Source organism: Arachis hypogaea, chromosome 18 (assembly GCF_003086295.3).
Source record: "Arachis hypogaea cultivar Tifrunner chromosome 18, arahy.Tifrunner.gnm2.J5K5, whole genome shotgun sequence".
NCBI lineage: Eukaryota > Viridiplantae > Streptophyta > Magnoliopsida > Fabales > Fabaceae > Arachis > Arachis hypogaea.
This window is the reverse complement of record NC_092053.1, coordinates 42080506-42099360: the sequence shown is the minus strand read 5'-3', so window position 1 is coordinate 42099360 and position 18855 is coordinate 42080506. Positions and strand designations below refer to the sequence as shown.

Genomic DNA, 18855 nt, shown 5'->3' with positions numbered 1-18855 from the left:
TCTAATTAATACTGATCTTCATAGATATTTTTGGAATTCGTTGTATATTCTCTTCTTTTTTATCTTATTTGATTTTCAGTTGCTTGGGGACAAGCAACAATTTAAGTTTGATGTTGTGATGAGCGGATAATTTATACGCTTTTTGGCAATGTTTTTAGTATGTTTTTAGTATGTTTTAGTTAGTTTTTATTATATTTTTATTAGTTTTTATTTAAAATTCACTTTTTTGGACTTTACTATGAGTTTGTGTGTTTTTCTGTGATTTCAGGTATTTTCTGCCTGAAATTGAGGGACCTGAGCAAAAATCTGATTCAGAGGCTAAAAAAGGACTGTAGATGCTGTTGGATTCTGACCTCCCTGCACTCGAAGTGGATTTTCTGGAGCTAAAGAAACCCAATTGAAACGCTCTCAATTGTGTTGGAAAGTAGACATCCTGGGCTTTCCAGAAATATATAATAGTCCATACTTTGCCCGAGATTTGATGGCCCAACCTAGCGTTCAAATCAGCACAAAAGTTCTGGCGTAAAACGCCCAAACTGGCACAAAAGGCCCAAACTGGCACGAAAGCTGGCGTTTAACTCCAAGAAAAGTCTCTACACGAAAATGCTTCAATGCTCAGCCCAAGCACACACCAAGTGGGCCCGGAAGTGGATATTTACGTCATTTACTCATTTCTGTAAACCCTTGGCTACTAGTTCTCTATAAATAGGACCTTTTGCTATTGTATTTTGAATCTTTGGACGTTTAGTTCTTAGACCATGGGGGCTGGCCTCACGGCCATGCCTAGACCTTGTTCTTATGTATTTTCAATGGTAGAGTTTCTACACACCATAGATTAAGGTGTGGAGCTCTGCTGTACCTCGAATATCAATGCAATTACTATTGTTCTTCTATTCAATTCAGCTTATTCTTGTTCTAAGATATTCATTCGCACCCAAGAACATGATGAATGTGATGATTATGTGACTCTCATCATTATTCTCACTTATGAACGCGTGCCTGACAACCACCTCTGTTCTACATGCAAACAAGGCTTGAATGTGTATCTCTTGGATTCCTTAATCAGAATCTTCGTGGTATAAGCTAGAATCCATTGGCGGCCATTTTTGAGAATCCGGAAAGTCTAAACCTTGTCTGTGGTATTCCGAGTAGGATTCAAGAATTAAATGATGGTGACGAGCTTCAAACTCGCGAGTGTTGGGCGTTAGTGACAGACGCAAAAGAATCACTGGATTCTATTTCGACATGATCGAGAACCGACAGATGATTAGCCGTGCTGTGACAGAGCGCGTTGAACATTTTCACTGAGAGGACGGGATTGTAGCCATTGACAACGGTGATGCCCAACATACAGCTTGCCATGGAAAGGAGTAAGAAGGATTGGATGAAGACAGTAGGAAAGCAGAGAGACGGAAGGGACAAAGCATCTCCATACGCTTACCTAAAATTCTTACCAATGAATTGCATGAGTATCTCTATCTTTATTTTATATCTTATTTATCTTTTAATCATTCATCCTCCATAACCATTTGAATCCGCCTGACTGAGATTTACAAGATGACCATAGCTTGCTTCATACCAACAATCTCCGTGGGATGGACCCTTACTCGCGTAAGGTTTATTACTTGGACGACCCAGTGCACTTGCTGGTTAGTTGTGCGAAGTTGTAATAAAGAGTTGAGATTACAATTGTGCGCACCATGTTGATGGCGCCATTGATGATCACAATTTTGTGCACCAATCGACCTTGGCCGGGTCTACAGAAATGCCTTTACCCGAAACTACGTGTCCTAACACTATGCCTTGTCTCACCATGAAGTGACATTTTTTGAAATTGAGGACAAAGTTAGTGTTAACGCACCTCTCTAAGACCTTAGCCAAGTTATCTAAACAGCTATCAAAAGAAGTCCCATATACACTGAAATCGTCCATAAAGACTTCCAGACAACCCTCCATGAGATCAGAAAAGACATGATTCATGCACTGCTAAAAAGTGGCGGGTGCATTGATAACCCAAATGGCATCCTTTTGTAAGAAAAGGTACCAAAGGGACAACTAAAGGTGGTCTTTTCCTGGTCCTCAGGAGCAATATGTATCTGGAAGTAGCCAGTAAAACCATCAAGGAAGCAGTAATGGGATTTACCTGAAATTCGATCCAACATTTGGTCAATAAAGGGAAAGGGGTAATGGTTTTTCCTTGTTGCAGCATTTAGCTTCCTATAATCAATGCATACCCGCCAAGCATTTTGCACCCTTGTCGTGACCATTTCACTATCTTTCTTCTTGATAGCAGTGATTCCTGATTTCTTTGGAACAACTTGAACTGGGCTCACCCACTCACTATCAGAAATCAGATAAATAATGGCTGCATCAAACAACCTTGTGACTTCCTTTTTTACCACATCAAGAATGATGGGGTTGAACCTTCTTTGAAGTTGTCTAACCGGCCAAGCTCCCTCTTGGAGGAAGATGCGATGCATGCACATACATGGGTTAATCCCCACAAGGTCAGCCAAGCTCCAACCGATTGCTTTCTTGTGCTTCTTTAGGACCTCTAGGATCTTCTCTTCTTATTGGCTAGAGAGCTCACTAGCAATGATTACCAGAAACCTTTGGTTGTCCTCAAGGAATGCATATTTCAAGTGAGAAGGTAGAGGCTTCAATTCGGTTTTCACTTCAAGTTGAGGTTCTTTTTCACCATGATCATGAAGCTCATCCTCATCGATTTTCTCTTGTTTATCCTCATGTTTATCCTTCCCTTCAATAATAGGATAGTACAACCTGTTGTAATCTTCACTTTGTATCTCCGCTACTACCTCGTCAATTACATCACATCGGAGAACGGAGTGCTCTTAAGGTGAATGTCTTATGGCCTCTTCCAAGTTGAACTTGATGGTCTTGTCACCTACCTCAAAAGAGTATGTGCCGGTAAAGGCATCCAATTTAAATTTAGAGGCCTTCAAAAAAGGTCTACCAAGCAAAACGGAGGAAGAACTTCTATTATCCGTTGGAGGCATTTCAAGGATATAGAAATCAACTAGAAACACTAAATCCTTGATTGTCACAAGCATATCTTTCGCTATCCCTACTATGGTGATCACACTCTTATCGGCTAAGACAAATTTGGCGGCCGACCTTTTCAATGGAGCTAAATTCAACCTTGCAAATATAGAGAGTGTCATGATACTCACATAGGCCCCCAAATCACACATGCAATCATAAAAGGTAACTCCACCAATCCAACAAGATACTAAACATGGTCCGGGGTCACTACACTTTTCCGGAATGGATTTCATCAATGAGGAAATGGAACTACCCAATGACAATGTTTCCAACTCACCAGTCCTATCTTTATATGTACACAAGTCTTTTAAAATCTTAGCATACTTCGGAATTTGTTGAATGGCATCAAGAAGTGGAATGGTTACCTCAACCTTCTTGAATACTTGAAGCATGTTTAGAACAAACTCCGGAGTTTTCTTGGCCTTCTTTACCATGGAAGGGAATGGAATAGGAATGGATTCATCCACTATGGCCTTTCTCTTGGGCTCCTTAAGGCTCACTTCTTCTTCCTCTTGCCTTGTGTCTCCCTCATCTTCCTCATATTGAACTTCAACAACTACTTCCTCCTCATGGAGGTCTTCCATGGGCCTAGGAGGTATTTCTTCCAATGTAGTCCCCGACCGTAGAGTGATGGCGTTAAGGCTGCCCTTTGGGTTAGGAAGGGGTTAGGATGGAAGGCTAGAAGAGCTTAAGGGTTGGTTGGTGTTTGTATTGTTGGTGGAAGGTAGGGACATCCTTGAGAGCATTTCGGTTATGTTGGACATTTGAGCACTCATGTTGCCAAATTGTGCATTGAGATTCCTAGTGTTCTCTTCATTTTTCTCTATCATAGCCCTAAGTCTCTCTTGCTCTTAGTAGAGTGCACGGTGAGAGTCATCACCTTGGTTTGTGGAAGAGGAAGAAGGTTGATTAGTTTGTTGCCTTTAGTGAGGTGCTTGGTATTTATGGTGGTTGTTTTGGTTTTGTTGTGAGAGTTGGTATGATTGATTATGGTGGTTTTGGTTGGCTTGGTGGTTATTTTTGTGGTATTGGAAAGAAGATTGGTAGTTTTTGTGGTATTGAAATACTTATTTGGAGAGTGGGGCTTGGATGGCTTAGATTGATTGAGATGCCTTTTGTCCTTGGTGAATCTCCTTAAGGAGAGTGGTCATTTCTCCAAGCACTTTAGTCAAAGCCAATTCAGAAGGAGGTAACTCCACCACACTCTTGGGAGGATTGTTCCTCACTCTCACATGTTAGGTAGCCTCGGCGACATCATTGATCAAACTCCATGCTTCCGCTGCTGTTTTGTTCTTAGAAAGGGAACTACCACTAAAGGCGGTGAGTAATCTCTTATCCGCTGCACAAAGACCTCCAGTGAAATACCTAATGAGCAAGTGAGTGTCTAACCCATGATGTGGACAAGATTCCAAAAACCTCTTAAATCGAGTCCAATATTCATAGAGTGTGTCTTGGTCTCTTTGCATTATACCAGAAATTTCTTTCCAGATGTAGTCGGTCTTCTCCGGAGGAAAGAACTTTTCTAAGAACTCTCTTCTCAAAGGTCCCATTCAGTCACCACTTCATCAAGTTGGGAGTAGAACCATTCTTTTGCTTACCCCTCAAGAGAGAAGGGAAATCAAAAACCATGATAGCAATCTCATCGGCACCATGCCTTCGAGCCGTAGAACAAGCTACTTGAAAGTCTCTCAAATGCCTAATGGGGTCTTGGCCCGGTAGTCCATGATACTTAGGAAGCAAGTTAATCAGACTATTCTTCAGCTTAAAATTAGGATCAAGATTCAGATACCTAGCTTGCAACAGTTGAAGAATGAGATCTGGCACTCCTTGTTGGTGCAAGGTAATCCTATGTGGCTCTGCCATGCGGTTTTCACCTGTATTATGTAAGGATATATTAGTAGTGCTAACAGAGGAGTAGGAAGTTCCTTCGTTGAATGTGGACTCTAGATCACTCTCGGTACCGTCTAGTGTTTCGGAAGGTTCCTCAAGAGAGGCCGAAGCACTAGCCGTGTAATCCAACCGCCGCCTAGCTTGCCGAGTATGTAGTAAAGTTCTTTCAATTTTGGGGTCAAACTCGACAAAGCTAGAATCTGGTTGAGACTGAGTCATTCAACTTAGAAGTCATAGCTCATACATTAAATGAAATCTAAACTAAAAACAAACTAACAAAAGCAAGTAAACTATGTACAATATTCACATATTCACATAACCAATATCAAAGCTCACGTTGCAACCACTCCCTGGCAACGGCGCCAAAAATTTGATAAGAAAATTATGGTCGGTCTAGAATTTCATCAATAGAAAATCATTGTCGTTGTCATAGTATAGTCCTAGACCAACATATAATCCTATCGATCAAATTTTGATATGGTTGTCACAAAGTCAACCCCAATAAAAAATAACCGAGAGTATTGGTCTCGGGTCATCCTCAAGAGAATGGACAAACATGTTCATCAATATTGGTTAGAATTCAGGGTTGGGAGTCATAAACAAGAATTTAAACTACTAAACTTAACATGCAAGAAATCTTAAAGGGAAAGAAACTAAATCAAAGCAATTAAAGTAGGGTATAAGCAAATTCAATCTAGCAAGATAACATATAAATCTATTTCTACTATAAGACTAAGTAAACAACTAAACTAACTATAACAAGAATCAAGTAATTGGAATTTTTTGGGTTTCAAATATGAATAATAAAAGGAACCCTTGGCTAGGCATAGGAATTGGGATCACCATCCTTGTCTAATAACCACATATTGACACTTATGAGGAACCAAACCCATTAAGTCTACTTCTACAAGTGAAATATGTCAAATAGGCTTGATCAATTTCAACTCATAAGTTTTAATCCAACTACTAATTGGCTTAATAGTAGATTGGCGTCAATGGGTATCAATTTGACCAACAAGGGTTCTCAAAGCACCAATTCAATTAGACTCAATGACTCAAGGTCACCCAATTCCCTTAGCCTAGGCCAAGAGTATAGAGAACTACTCCATAATCAAAGAAAACATTTCATCAAACACATGGTATGCACTAACTAAAGACATATTTAAATTGCAAAACTAATTGGAAATTACAAGTACCCATTAACAATTATCAATAGAGAACAACTAAAATAACACTATCAATTATAGAAAACATCAATGCACTCATAGAAATTTAAAATCCACAAAGTTCATAAGATGAGAAGAAAAAGGGAAAATGACAAGAAAACACAAATTCAACACAAGATCTAAAAAAATTATAACTAGAGAACTCAAATTAAGTAATTGAAACTAGAATTAACAAGACCCAATTTAGAAATTCAACAAAGGATAATCAAAACAAACTAAATCTAGAGAGAAGTAAGAGTTTCCCTCTCTAGAAAAATAAGAACCTAAAACTAGCTAAAATTATGTGTATTGTGCGAATGATTGGATCCTCCTTTTCCCCTTGGTTCCTTGGGTCTTTTCCATGCAAAATTCAGCTCAGATTGGGCCTAGAGCTTCTCAGAAATCGCCAGCCACATTTTCCATTAATGAGGTCACGTGCTGGACGTCACACGTGCTCGTTGGCCACGCGTGCGCGTCATATGAACTCCTCGGCCACGCGTACATGTTGGTCATGCGTACGCATCGATGGGATTTCGCATCACCACGTGAATGCACCAGCTTTTGCATGCCAGTCCTAGCTACATGTGGCCACACGTGCACGTCAGCCACGCATGCGCGTCGCCACCAATCCTCCAAAGCTTCATTCCTCATGTCCCTTCCACCATCTCCTAGGACATTATTGCCCTATAGATCCTGAATCCACTTAACAAACACATCACGGCATCGAATGGTAATAGAAGAGGATTAAAATTTGGCCTTTTTAGGGTTAAAGAAGCATGTTTTAAATCATGAAGCAAAATTAGGAAGTAAACACAAAACCATGCAATTTATACGAATAAGTGTGAAAAATATTGATAAAACCCTCCAAATTCTACACAAGATAAACCACAAAATTGGGGTTTATCAGCTTGCCTTGACTGTTTGTTTGTCCATGCGAATTATCAGAGATGGAGGTATGGAGGAAAGGAGGAAAGACTTAGAGTTACGGTTAAGTTAAGTTAGACTTAGATATCCTAGAAGACTGATGAGCAGATATTTTTTATACGCTTTTTGGTGGTATTTTCATGTAGTTTTTAGTATGATTTAGCTACTTTTTAGTATATTTTTATTAGTTTTTAAATAAAAATCACATTTCTGGACTTTACTATGAGTTTGTGTGTTTTTCTGTGATTTCAGGTATTTTCTGGCTAAAATTGAGGGACATGAGCAAAAATATGATTCAAAGGCTGAGAAAGGACTGCAGATACTGTTGGATTCTGACCTCCCTGCACTCTAAATGAATTTTCTGGAGCTACAGAAGCCCAATTAGCGCACTCTCAATTGCTTTGAAAATTAGACATCTTGGGCTTTCCAGCAATATATAATAGTCCATACTTTGCTCGAGTTTTGATAACGCAAACTGGTGTCTAAACGACAACTTTCTACCATTTTCTGGCGTTAAACGCCAGAACTGGCATAAAAGTTGGAGTTAAACGCCCAAACTGGCACAAAAGCTGGAGTTTAATGCCAGGAATAGCCTATGCACGTGAAAGCTTCAATGCTCAGCCCAAACACACACCAAGTGGGCCTCGAAAGTGGATTTCTGCACTATCTATCTTAGCTTACTCATTTTCTGTAAACCTAGGTCACTAGTTTAGTATAAAAACCACTTTTACAGATTCATTTTGCATCTCATGACATTTTACATCAGAACTTGTATTTTCTACGGCATGAGTCTCTAAACTCCATGGTTGGGGATGAGGAGCTCTGCTGTGTCTCGATGGATTAATGTAATTACTTCTATTTTCTATTCAATCACGCTTGTTTCTATTCTAAGATATTCACTCGCACTTCAACATGATGAATGTGATGATCCGTGACGCTCATCATCATTCTCACCTATGAACGCGTTCCTAACAACCACCTCCGTTCTATCTGCAATAGCTTGAGTGTGTATCTCTTGGGTTCCTGGTTCACGAGTTTGATTGCATCTCCTGACAACAAAGCATTCAAATCCGTGAGACCAGAGTCTTCGTGGTATAAGCTAGAATCAACTGGCAGCATTCTTGAGATCCGAAAAGTCTAAACCTTATCTGTGGTATTCCGAGTAGGATCTGGGAAGGGATGACTGTGACGAGTTTCAAACTCATCAATGTTGGGTATAGTGACAGTGTGCAAAAGGATCAATGGATCCTATTCCAATACTAGTGAGAACCGACAGATGATTAGCCATGTACATGGACCATTTTCACTGAGAGGATGGATGGTAGCCATTGACAACGGTGATCCACCAACATACAGCTTGCCATGGAAGGAGCCTTGCGTGCGTGAAGAAGAAGACAGTAGAAAAGCAAAGATTCAGAAGACAGAGCATCTCCAAAACCTCAACCTGTTCTCCATTACTGCATAACAAGTATTATTTATTTCATGTTCTTTTACTTTTCACAATTAAAACTAAGAATTATTACTAATATCTTGACTAAGAGTTACAAGATAACCATAGCTTGCTTCAAGCCGACAATCTCCGTGGGATCGACCCTTACTCACGTAAGGTATTACTTGGACGACCCAGTGCACTTGCTGGTTAGTTGTGCGGAATTGCAAAAGTGTGATTGCAATTTCGTGCACCAAAGACCACCTTTTATGGCTTCCGTTCAATCCTTTTAAGCTTTATAATCTGAGTGTCGTTGTTCTAAGATTGCCTCTGGCATTCCCAGGACCTTATATATTATGTGCGTGGCACCTTTACCATGCTGAGAACCTCCGGTTCTCATTCCATACAATGTTGTATTTTTCAGATGCAGGTCGAGAGGCATCTTGCTAGGCGTCTGGAGCTCTCCGCAGCGAAGTGGGCTTTTGGGTTGATATTTCTGTGCTATTTTGTTATATATATTTATGAGTGTAGATTCTCCCTATGTATCTATATTTTACTTTTTTACCTCTTAGAGGTTTATGGAGAATTAGGGTTTATCTTTGTATTTTGGATTTTGAGGTATGTATATATGTATGTAAATATTCTTCGGCCAGCCTTAGTTTTGCAGGCTGAGTTAGGAGCTTGTTATATCATTCTCTTGTCTCTCTATTCCTATTTCCTATTTTGTTATTCTTTTAAACCTTAGTCTTCTTCATACGCAAGTAATCACATTTTCTGAGCGTTGCGCTTTTATTTTCGCGATTTTTGTTTCACCTAATTTTCAAGGCTCCTAGTTTATTATATTATATCTTCTATTATATGTATATATTTTATTTTTAGAGGTCGTAGTGCCTCGCCACCTTTGTTTTACATCCTAGGTGTAAAGCTCTGTGTGGTAGGGTGTTACAATCAGAGTGGCGTAGCCAAAAGCGTGACATTCTGATAGTAAGAGTGTTACACTAATTTTGTTACCCTTCTTTGTGTTTATGTTGATGATATAACTGATAACAATGATATCGAACTTCAATTACTAATTCAATAATTACATTCAATATTCTCTTTAAAAGATCTTGGCAAATTCAATTTCTTCCTTGATTTAGAAGCAACATACATTAATAACACAAATTCTTCATGACACATGCCAATTCAGCTTCTACTCCAATGGTTAATTCTAACAAATTAAGCTTTAAAGATTCACCACACTTTGAAGATCCCAAACTATTCAGATTTATTGTAAGTGCACTCTACTATTTGACACTGACAAGGCCAGATTTGACATATGCAATCAGCAAAATATGTCAATACATGCATAATCCTATAGTGTACCATTGGAGAGAACTCAAATGTATTCCCAAATACATCAAAGGCACCATGAATCAATGACTCCTTTATATATCTTGTACTGACTCGAGATTATTTGCCTTTTCAAATGCTGATTGGAAGCTGATGCAGATGATCTAAAATCTGTTATAGAATATTGTGTATACTTGGGCACCAATCTGATTGCTTGGAAGAGTAATAAACAACATGTTGTTAGTAGATCAAGTACCGAATCAGAGTTTCCTGCACTAGCAGCATCTCAATCTGAATTGATTTGGACACAGAACTTACTTCAAGAATTACATCACTCCCTTACAACACCTCCAACTATATACTGTCATAATCAAAATGCTTGTGTGCTTGCAACCAATCCCATTTTGCATAGCAAGTCTAAGCACTTTGAATTGGACCTCCATTTTATTAGAGATCAAGTAACTCAATGAAAATTAATTGTCAGCAACATTCCTTCTCAAGATCAAGTAGTTGGCATCTTTAATAAACCAATTTCTATCACTCTTTTTACCAAATTTTGTAGCAAACTTTGAGTGAGCTCATATCTCACTCTTAGTTTGAGGGGGCCATGAAGGATAAAGATAAAGATCAAGAAAGAAGAGTTGTATTAGAGAATGGTTAGTTAAAATCTCTTAGAAAGTTAGCATAGAAACTGCTCTGTTAGAGTTAGTTAGTAAACTTCCTATATATAGCAGTTGGATTCTGTTCCAAGTAATGCATTAATTCTTAGTTTCCAAAACGTAATACAAATTTCATTTTCTCTCTACTCTTTGTCAATCTCTCTTCAATTCTTCTATCATTCATTCTTTATTTTCATTAATTCATTTCAATCTATCTTCTCTGCATAACTGCAAATATTAACAAGGAGCATGACTTAAAAGTTGATAAGATCACAAAACAAAGCAAATCAAACTTGTCAGGGCCGTACACGTAGTTGCTCGCCTATGCAGTAGCTAGAAGGTGGTACACGCGGACGACTGCATGTGCAAAGTATTGCCACTTACGCAGCTGCGCAAACACACGACGTGCTTAAGTAAAGCACATGAGCTCACGTTTTGGCCCCAAAGACCCCCAAATATTAAAGGGAACATGGGTAAAATAGTTTTAGGTCCTTATTAGATTTGGTTTTATGTTTTTAGTAGAATTTTTAGAGAAAGAAGTCCTCTCATCTGTCTAGAATTAGAGTTTAGTTTTAGGTTAGATTTTTTATTTTAATATTAGTTAAAAGTGGCAAGATTCAAGCTCTAAGTTATCATTTCCTTCCATTTTCATTTGGTTTGCACTTTTTTTTAGTTTTAATTCACTTCATGTTATGAATGCTTGGTGTTTGGACCTTTAATTTGAGTTTAATGAATAATTTTTTAGGTATTTTAAATTTGTTTTTTTGTGTTGATTTTATGTTATTGCAAATTTTGTGATCTTAGACTTAGACTTTAATTACTTGAAAGTTTATGTTTTAATTATGCTTATTATGTGTTTGTTAAAATGTCTAATTTAAAAATAGAGTAGTTTACTTATTTGGTTTTGGAATATGAGCTTGGTTAGTCTTCAGCTACACAATTGGTCTTAATTAATTGTAATTAAAGTGGTTGAATTGGCCTAATTAACATCACTTTAACTGCCTTGCATATTATTAGTGGTCGACTGGTTAGAATTTTGTTAGTTAGGTTGAGAAACTCTAGTAAACTTCATCATTATTATAGGTTAACCTAATAGGAAGATAGGATTGATCCAAATTGGTCTGGCTAGGTTAGCATAATTCCAATTGATCTTCTATGTTATTTGATGAGCGGATAATTTATACGCTTTTTGACATTGTTTTTAGTATGTTTTTAGTAGGATCTAGTTACTTTTAGGGATGTTTTCATTAGTTTTTATGTTAAATTCACATTTCTGGACTTTACTATGAGTTTGTGTGTTTTTCTGTGATTTCAGGTATTTTCTGGCTGAAATTGAGGGACTTGAGCAAAAATCAGATTCAGAGGTTGAAGAAGGACTGCTGATGCTGTTGGATTCTGACCTCCCTGCACTCAAAGTGGATTTTCTGGAGTTACAGAACTCGACATGAAGCGCTTCCAATTGCGTTGGAAAGTAGACATCCAGGGCTTTCCAGCAATATATAATAGTCCATACTTTGGCCAGGAATAGATGACGTAAACTGGCGTTCAACGCCAGCTCTCTGCCCAAATCTAGCGTCCAGCGCCAGAAAAGGAGCCAAAACCAGAGTTGAATGCCCAAACTGGCACAAAAGCTGGCGTTCAACTCCAAGGAGGACCTCTACACGTGCAACACTCAAGCTCAGCCCAAACACACACCAAGTGGGCCCAGGAAGTGGATTTATGCATCAATTACTTACTCATGTAAACCCTAGTAGCCAGTTTATTATAAATAGGACCTTTTACTTTTGTATTAGGCATCTTTTTGACCATCTTTGGATCTTTGGATTACCTTATGATCCTTTGATCACGTTTTAGGGGGCTGGCCATCTCGGCCATGCCTGGACCTTCACTTATGTATTTTTAACGGTAGAGTTTCTACACTCCATAGATTAAGGTGTGGAGCTCTGCTGTTCCTCAAAGATTAATGCAAGTACTACTGTTTTCTATTCAATTCATCTTATTTCGCTTCTAAGATATCCATTCGCACCCAAGAACGTGATGAAGGTGATGATTATGTGTGACGCTCATCACCATCTCCCCTATGAACACGTGCCTGACAAACACTTTCGTTCTACATGAAATAAGCTAGAATGAATATCTCTTAGATCTCTTAACCGGAATCTTCGTGGCGTAAGCTAGAATGATGGCGGCATTCAAGAGAATCCGGAAAGTCTAAACCTTGTCTGTGGTATTCCGAGTAGGATTCAATGATTGAATGACTGTGACGAGCTCCTAACTCGCGATTGCAGGGCGTTAGTGACAGACGCAAAAGGATAGTAAATCCTATTCTAGCATGATCGAGAACCGACAGATGAATAGCCATGTCGTGACAGGGTGCGTGAGCATATTATTCACTGAGAGGATAAGATGAAGCCATTGACAAGGGTGATGCCTCCAGACGATTAGCCGTGCCGTGACAGGGCATTGGATCATTTTCCCGAGAGATGACCGAAAGTAGCCATTGACAGTGGTGATGTATCACATAAAGCCAGCCATGGAAAGGAGTAAGACTGATTGGATGAAGACAGCAGGAAAGCAGAGGTTCAGAGGAACGAAAAGCATCTCCATTCGCTTATCTGAAATTCCTACCAATGAATTACATAAGTATTTCTATCCCTTCTTTTATTTATTATTCGAAAACACCCTTATCACTTTATATCTGCCTGACTGAGATTTGCAAGGTGACCATAGCTTGCTTCATACCAACAATCTCCGTGGGATTCGAGCATTACTCACGTAAGGTATTACTTGGACGACCCAGTGCACTTGCTGGTTAGTTGTATCGAAGTTGTGAACCATGGTATTGGCACCATGTTCTTGGCGCCATTGCCAGGGAAAGAAAGAGCCATGAATTCTACATAATTAAAGTGTAATCACGATTACGCGTACCAAGTTGCTCACGTTGCCAGGGATATTTCGAGCCTGGACATCACAATTTTGTGCACCAAGTTTTTGGCGCCGTTGCTGGGGATTGTTTGAGTTTGGACAACTGACGGTTCATCCTGTTGCTCAGATTAGGTAATTTTCTTTTTATTTTATTTTCAAAAAATTTTCAAAAATATTTCTAAAATTTTCTCATCTGTTTTCGAAAAAAAATAAAAATGTTTTCAAAAAAATTTTATTCAAAATTTTTAAGAATGAATTCTAGTGTTTCATGAAGCATGTGAAGCCTGGCTGGCTGCAAAGCCATGTCTAAATTCTTTTGGGCTGAGGCTTCCAACCATCACTTTTATACGACTGTAGGGTATGTCAGGCATGTCATGTCTGAATTACATGCTGAAGCTTGGCTGGCCATTGGCCATGTCTAGTGTTTTGGACCGGAGCTTTCATCGAAAGCTTGGCTGGCTAGTGAGCCATGTCTAATTCCTGGACTGAAGCTTTAGACTAACATGGCAAGATTCCTGGAATTCATCTTAAAAATTTTGGAATCCTTATTTTTCTTTTTCATATAATTTTCGAAAAAATCCAAAAAAATTAGAAAATCATAAAAATCAAAAACATTTTTTGTGTTTCTTGTTTGAGTCTTGAGTCATGTTATAAGTTTGGTGTCACTTGCATATGCATTTTGCATTTTTCGAAAATATCATACATTCATAGTGTTCTTCATGATCTTCAAGTTGTTCTTGGTAAGTCTTCTTGTTTGATCTTGATGTTTTCATGTTTTGTGTCTTTTCTTGTTTTACATGTGCATTTTTCGTTTCTTAGAGTCTAAACATGAAAGATTTCTAAGTTTGGTGTCTTACATGTTTTCTTTGCATCAAAAAGTTTTCAAAAATATGTTCTTGGTGTTCATCTTGACATTCATAGTGTTCTTGGTGTTCATCTTGACATTCATAGCATTCTTGCATGCATTCATTGTTTTGATCTAAAAATTTCATGCATTGCATAATTTTCATGTTTTTCATAAAAATTTCAAAAATCAAAAAAATATCTTTCCCTTTTTCTCTCATCAAATTCGAAAATTAAGTTGACTTTTTCAAAAATTTTTAAAAATCAAAGTTGTTTCTTATCTCTTTCAAAATCTTTTTCAAAAATCAAATCTTTTTCAAAATTCTTAGTTATTTTCGAAAATTCCAAAAATATTTTTCAAAAATATTTTTCTTATTTTTATATCAAATTTTCGAAAATAACAATAACAATTAATGTTTTGATTCAAAAATTTCAAGTTTGTTACTTACTTGTTAAGAAAGATTCAAACTTTGAGTTCTAGAATCATATCTTGTGATTTCTTGTGAATCAAGTCATTAATTGTGATTTTAAAAAATCAAATCTTTTTCAAAAACTAATTTCAATCATATCTTTTCAAAAATATCTTCTCATCTTATCTTTTTAAAAAATTTGATTTCAAAATATCTTTTCTAACTTCCTAACTTCTTATCTTTTCAAAATTTGTTTCAATTAACTAACTAACTTTTTGTTTGTTTCTTAACCTTTTCAAAACTACCTAACTAACTCTCTCTCTCTAATTTTCAAAAATATCTTCCTCCTTTTTCAAAATTTCTTTTTAAATTAGTAATTATTTTATTTTTTTTTTATCTTAATTTTCGAAAATCACTAACATTTTTCAAAAACTATTTTCAAAAATCACTAACTCCTTTTCAAAAATAATTTTCGAAAATTCCCTCCTTCTCTCTCATCTTATGCTATTTATTTATTCATCTACTAACATCTCTTCCTCACATCATCACCAAATTCGAACCCCCTCCTCTATCTGTGTTCGAATTTCTTCTTCTTCTCTTCTACTAACAATAAGGAACCTCTTTACTGTGACATAGAGGATTCCTCTTCTTTTCTTTTTCTCTCCTCTTTCTTATGAGCAGGGACAGAGAAAAAGGCATTCTTGTTGAAGCTGATCCAGAACCTGAAAGGACTCTGAAGAGAAAATTAAGAGAAGCTAAATTACAACAATCTAGAGACAACTTGATTGAAAATTTTGAACAAGTAAAGGAGATGGCAGCCGAACCCAACAACAATGCAAGGAGAATGCTTGGTGACTTTGCTGCACCAAATTCCAATTTACATGGAAGAAGCATCTCCATTCCTGCCATTGGAGCAAACAACTTTGAGCTGAAACCTCAATTAGTTTCTCTAATGCAGCAGAACTGCAAGTTTCATGGACTTCCATCTGAAGATCCTTTTCAGTTCTAAACTGAATTCTTGCAGATATGTGATACTGTTAAGACTAATGGAGTAGATCCTGAAGTCTACAGGCTCATGCTTTTCCCTTTTGCTGTAAGAGACAGAGCTAGATTATGGTTGGATTCTCAACCCAAAGACAGCCTGAACTCTTGGGATAAGCTGGTCACGACTTTCTTAGCCAAGTACTTTCCTCCTCAAAAGTTAAGCAAGCTTAGAGCTGATGTTCAAACCTTCAGACAGAAAGAAGGTGAATCCCTCTATGAAGCTTGGGAAAGATACAAACAGTTGACCAAAAAGTGTCCTTCTGACATGCTTTCAGAATGGACCATCCTGGATATATTCTATGATGGTTTATCTGAGCTATCAAAAATGTCACTGGACACTTCTGCAGGTGGATCCATTCACCTAAAGAAAACGCCTGCAGAAGCTCAAGAACTCATTGACATGGTTGCTAATAACCAGTTCATGTACACTTCTGAAAGGAATCCTGTGAGTAATGGGACGCCTATGAAGAAGGGAGTTCTTGAAGTTGATACTCTGAATGCCATATTGGCTCAGAATAAAATATTGACTCAGCAAGTCAATATGATCTCTCAGAGTCTGCATGGAATACAAGCTGCATCCAACAGTACTCAAGAGGCTTCTTATGAAGAAGAAGCTTATGATCCTGAGAACCCTGCAATAGCAGAGGTGAATTACTTAGGTGAACCTTATGGAAACACCTATAACTCATCATGGAGAAATCATCCAAATTTCTCATGGAAGGATCAAAAGCCTCAACAAGGCTTTAATAATGGTGGAAGAAACAGGTTTAGCAATAGCAAGCCTTTTCCATCATCAACTCAGCAACAGACAGAAAACTCTGAACAAAATAATTCTAATTTAGCAAACTTAGTCTCTGATCTATCCAAGGCCACTGTAAGTTTCATGAATGAAACAAGGTCTTCCATTAGAAATTTGGAAGCACAAGTAGGCCAGCTGAGTAAGAGGATCACTGAAATCCCTCCTAGTACTCTCCCAAGCAATACAGAAGAGAACCCAAAAGGAGAGTGCAAGGCCATTGACATAAGCACCATGGCCGAACCTGTGAGGAGAGGAGAGGACATGAATCCCAAGGAGGAAGACCTCCTGGGACGTCCAGTGATCAATAAGGAGCTTCCCTCTGAGGAACCAAAGGACTCTGAGGCTCATCTAGAGACCATAGAGATTCCATTGAACCTCCTTATGCCCTTCATGAGCTCTGATGAGTATTCCTCTTCTGAAGAGAATGAGGATGTTACTGAAGAGCAAACTACCAAGTTTCTTGGTGCAATCATGAAGCTGAATGCCAAATTATTTGGCATTGATACTTGAGAAGTTGAACCTCCCTTGTTCATCAATGAACTAAGTGATCTGGATCAACTGACATTGCCTCAGAAGAGACAGGATCCTGGAAAGTTCATAATACCCTGTACCATAGGCACCATGATCTTTAAGGCTCTGTGTGACCTTGGTTCAGGGATAAACCTCATGCCCCTCTCTGTAATAGAGAAACTGGGAATCTATGGGGTGCAAGCTGCTAAAATCTCATTAAAGATGGCAGACAGTTCAAGAAAAAAGGCTTATGGACAAGTAGAGGACGTGTTAGTAAAGGTTGAAGGCCTTTACATCCCTACTGATTTCATAGTCCTGGATACTGGAAAGGAAGAGGATGAATCCATCTTCCTAGGAAGACCTTTCCTGGCCACAGCAAGAGCTGTGATTGATGTTGACAGAGGTGAAATAGTCCTTCAATGGAATGAGGACTCCCTTGTGTTTAAAACTCAAGAATCTCCCTCTGCAACCATGGAGAGGAAGCAGAAAAAGCTTCTCTCAAAGCAGAGTCAACCAGAGCCCCCACAGTCAAACTCTAAGTTTGGTGTTGGGAGGCCACAACCAAACTCTAAGTTTGGTGTTGAACTCCCATATCCAAACTCTAAGTTGGGTGTTGGAGAGTCTCAACAAAGCTCTGCACATCTGTGAGGCTCCATGAGAGCCCACTGTCAAGCTATTGACACTAAAGAAGCGCTTGTTGGGAGGCAACCCAATTTTTATTTATCTAACTATATTTTTCTTAGTTATATGTCTTTGTAGGTTCATGATCATGTGGAGTCACAAAATAAATAGAAAAATTGAAAACGGAATCAAAAACAGCAGAAGAAAAATCACACCCTGGAGGAGCATCTGTCTGGCATTCAGCGCCAGAACAGAGCATGGTTCTGGCGCTGAACGCCCAAAATGGGCAGCTTCTGGGCGCTGAACGCCAGAACAGGCATGGTTCTGGCGTTCAATGCCAAAAATGGCACACAAATGGGCGCTGAACGCCCAAAATGGCCACCAACCTGGCGCTGAACGCCCAGAGTTGTGTATAAAGGCATTTTTACATGCCTAATGGGTGCAGGGATGTAAATCCTTGAACACCTCAGGATCTGTGGACCCCATAGGATCCACTCAGGACCTGTGGACCCCACAGGATCCCCATCTACCTCCTCTCACTTCTTTTCACCACTCTCTTTCACACAACCCCATAAACACTCTTCCCCAAAAACCCTTCACCAATCACCTCAAACTCTCTTCCCCATCACCTCTTCACCACTCACATCCATCCACTCTTCCCCATAAACCTACCTTATAAACTCCACCTACCTTCAAAATTCAAAACCAATTTCCCACCCAAACCCACCCATATGGCCGAACCTTAACCCCCCCTCCCTTCCCTATATAAAGCCATCCATTCTTCTTCAAATTCACACAACACAACCCCTCTATACCCTTCTTGGCCGAACCACATCACCCTCTCCCTCTCCTCCATTTCTTCTTCTTCTTCATCTATTCTTTTGTTTATTGCTCGAGGGCGAGCAATATTCTAAGTTTGGTGTGGTAAAAGCATAACTTTTTTGTTTTTCCATTACCATTGATGGCACCTAAGACCGGAGAATCCTCTAGAAAGGGGAAAGGGAAGACAAAAGCTTCCACATCCGAATCATGGGAGATGGAAAGGTTTATCTCCAAAGCCCATCAAGACCACTTCTATGATGTTGTGGCCAAGAAGAAGGTGATCCCTGAGGTCCCTTTTAAACTCAAAAGAAATAAGTATCCGGAGATCCGACATGAAATTCAAAGAAGAGGTTGGGAAGTTCTAACAAATCCCATCCAA

General features: G+C 38.7%; 1 protein-coding gene and 1 non-coding gene across 2 annotated transcripts; both read right to left on the bottom strand.

The window, feature by feature from the left end:
* Nucleotides 1-2570: 2570 nt before the first annotated feature.
* LOC112769968 (uncharacterized) lies at nt 2571-3647 on the bottom strand. Its single transcript, XM_025814408.1, has 2 exons — nt 2910-3647; nt 2571-2816 (listed from the first exon to the last, which is right to left on the bottom strand). The coding sequence occupies exons 1-2, from the start codon at nt 3645-3647 to the stop codon at nt 2571-2573; spliced, it is 984 nt and encodes a 327-aa protein (XP_025670193.1).
* A 12240-nt stretch (nt 3648-15887) lies between these two features.
* On the bottom strand, nt 15888-15995 carry LOC112773625 (small nucleolar RNA R71). Its single transcript, XR_003188166.1, has one exon. It is a non-coding gene; the product is annotated as a small nucleolar RNA R71 (small nucleolar RNA).
* Nucleotides 15996-18855: the final 2860 nt, after the last annotated feature.

What these genes read in the sequence shown, in the direction of transcription:
- LOC112769968 (XM_025814408.1), bottom strand. Translation starts at nt 3,647, where the DNA reads ATGGAAGACCTCCATGAGGAGGAAGTAGTTGTTGAAGTTCAATATGAG. An exon ending in CCGGCACATACTCTTTTGAG is followed by an intron (nt 2,817 to 2,909) that starts GTAGGTGACAAG and finishes GTAATTGACGAG; the next exon opens with GTAGTAGCGGAGATACAAAG.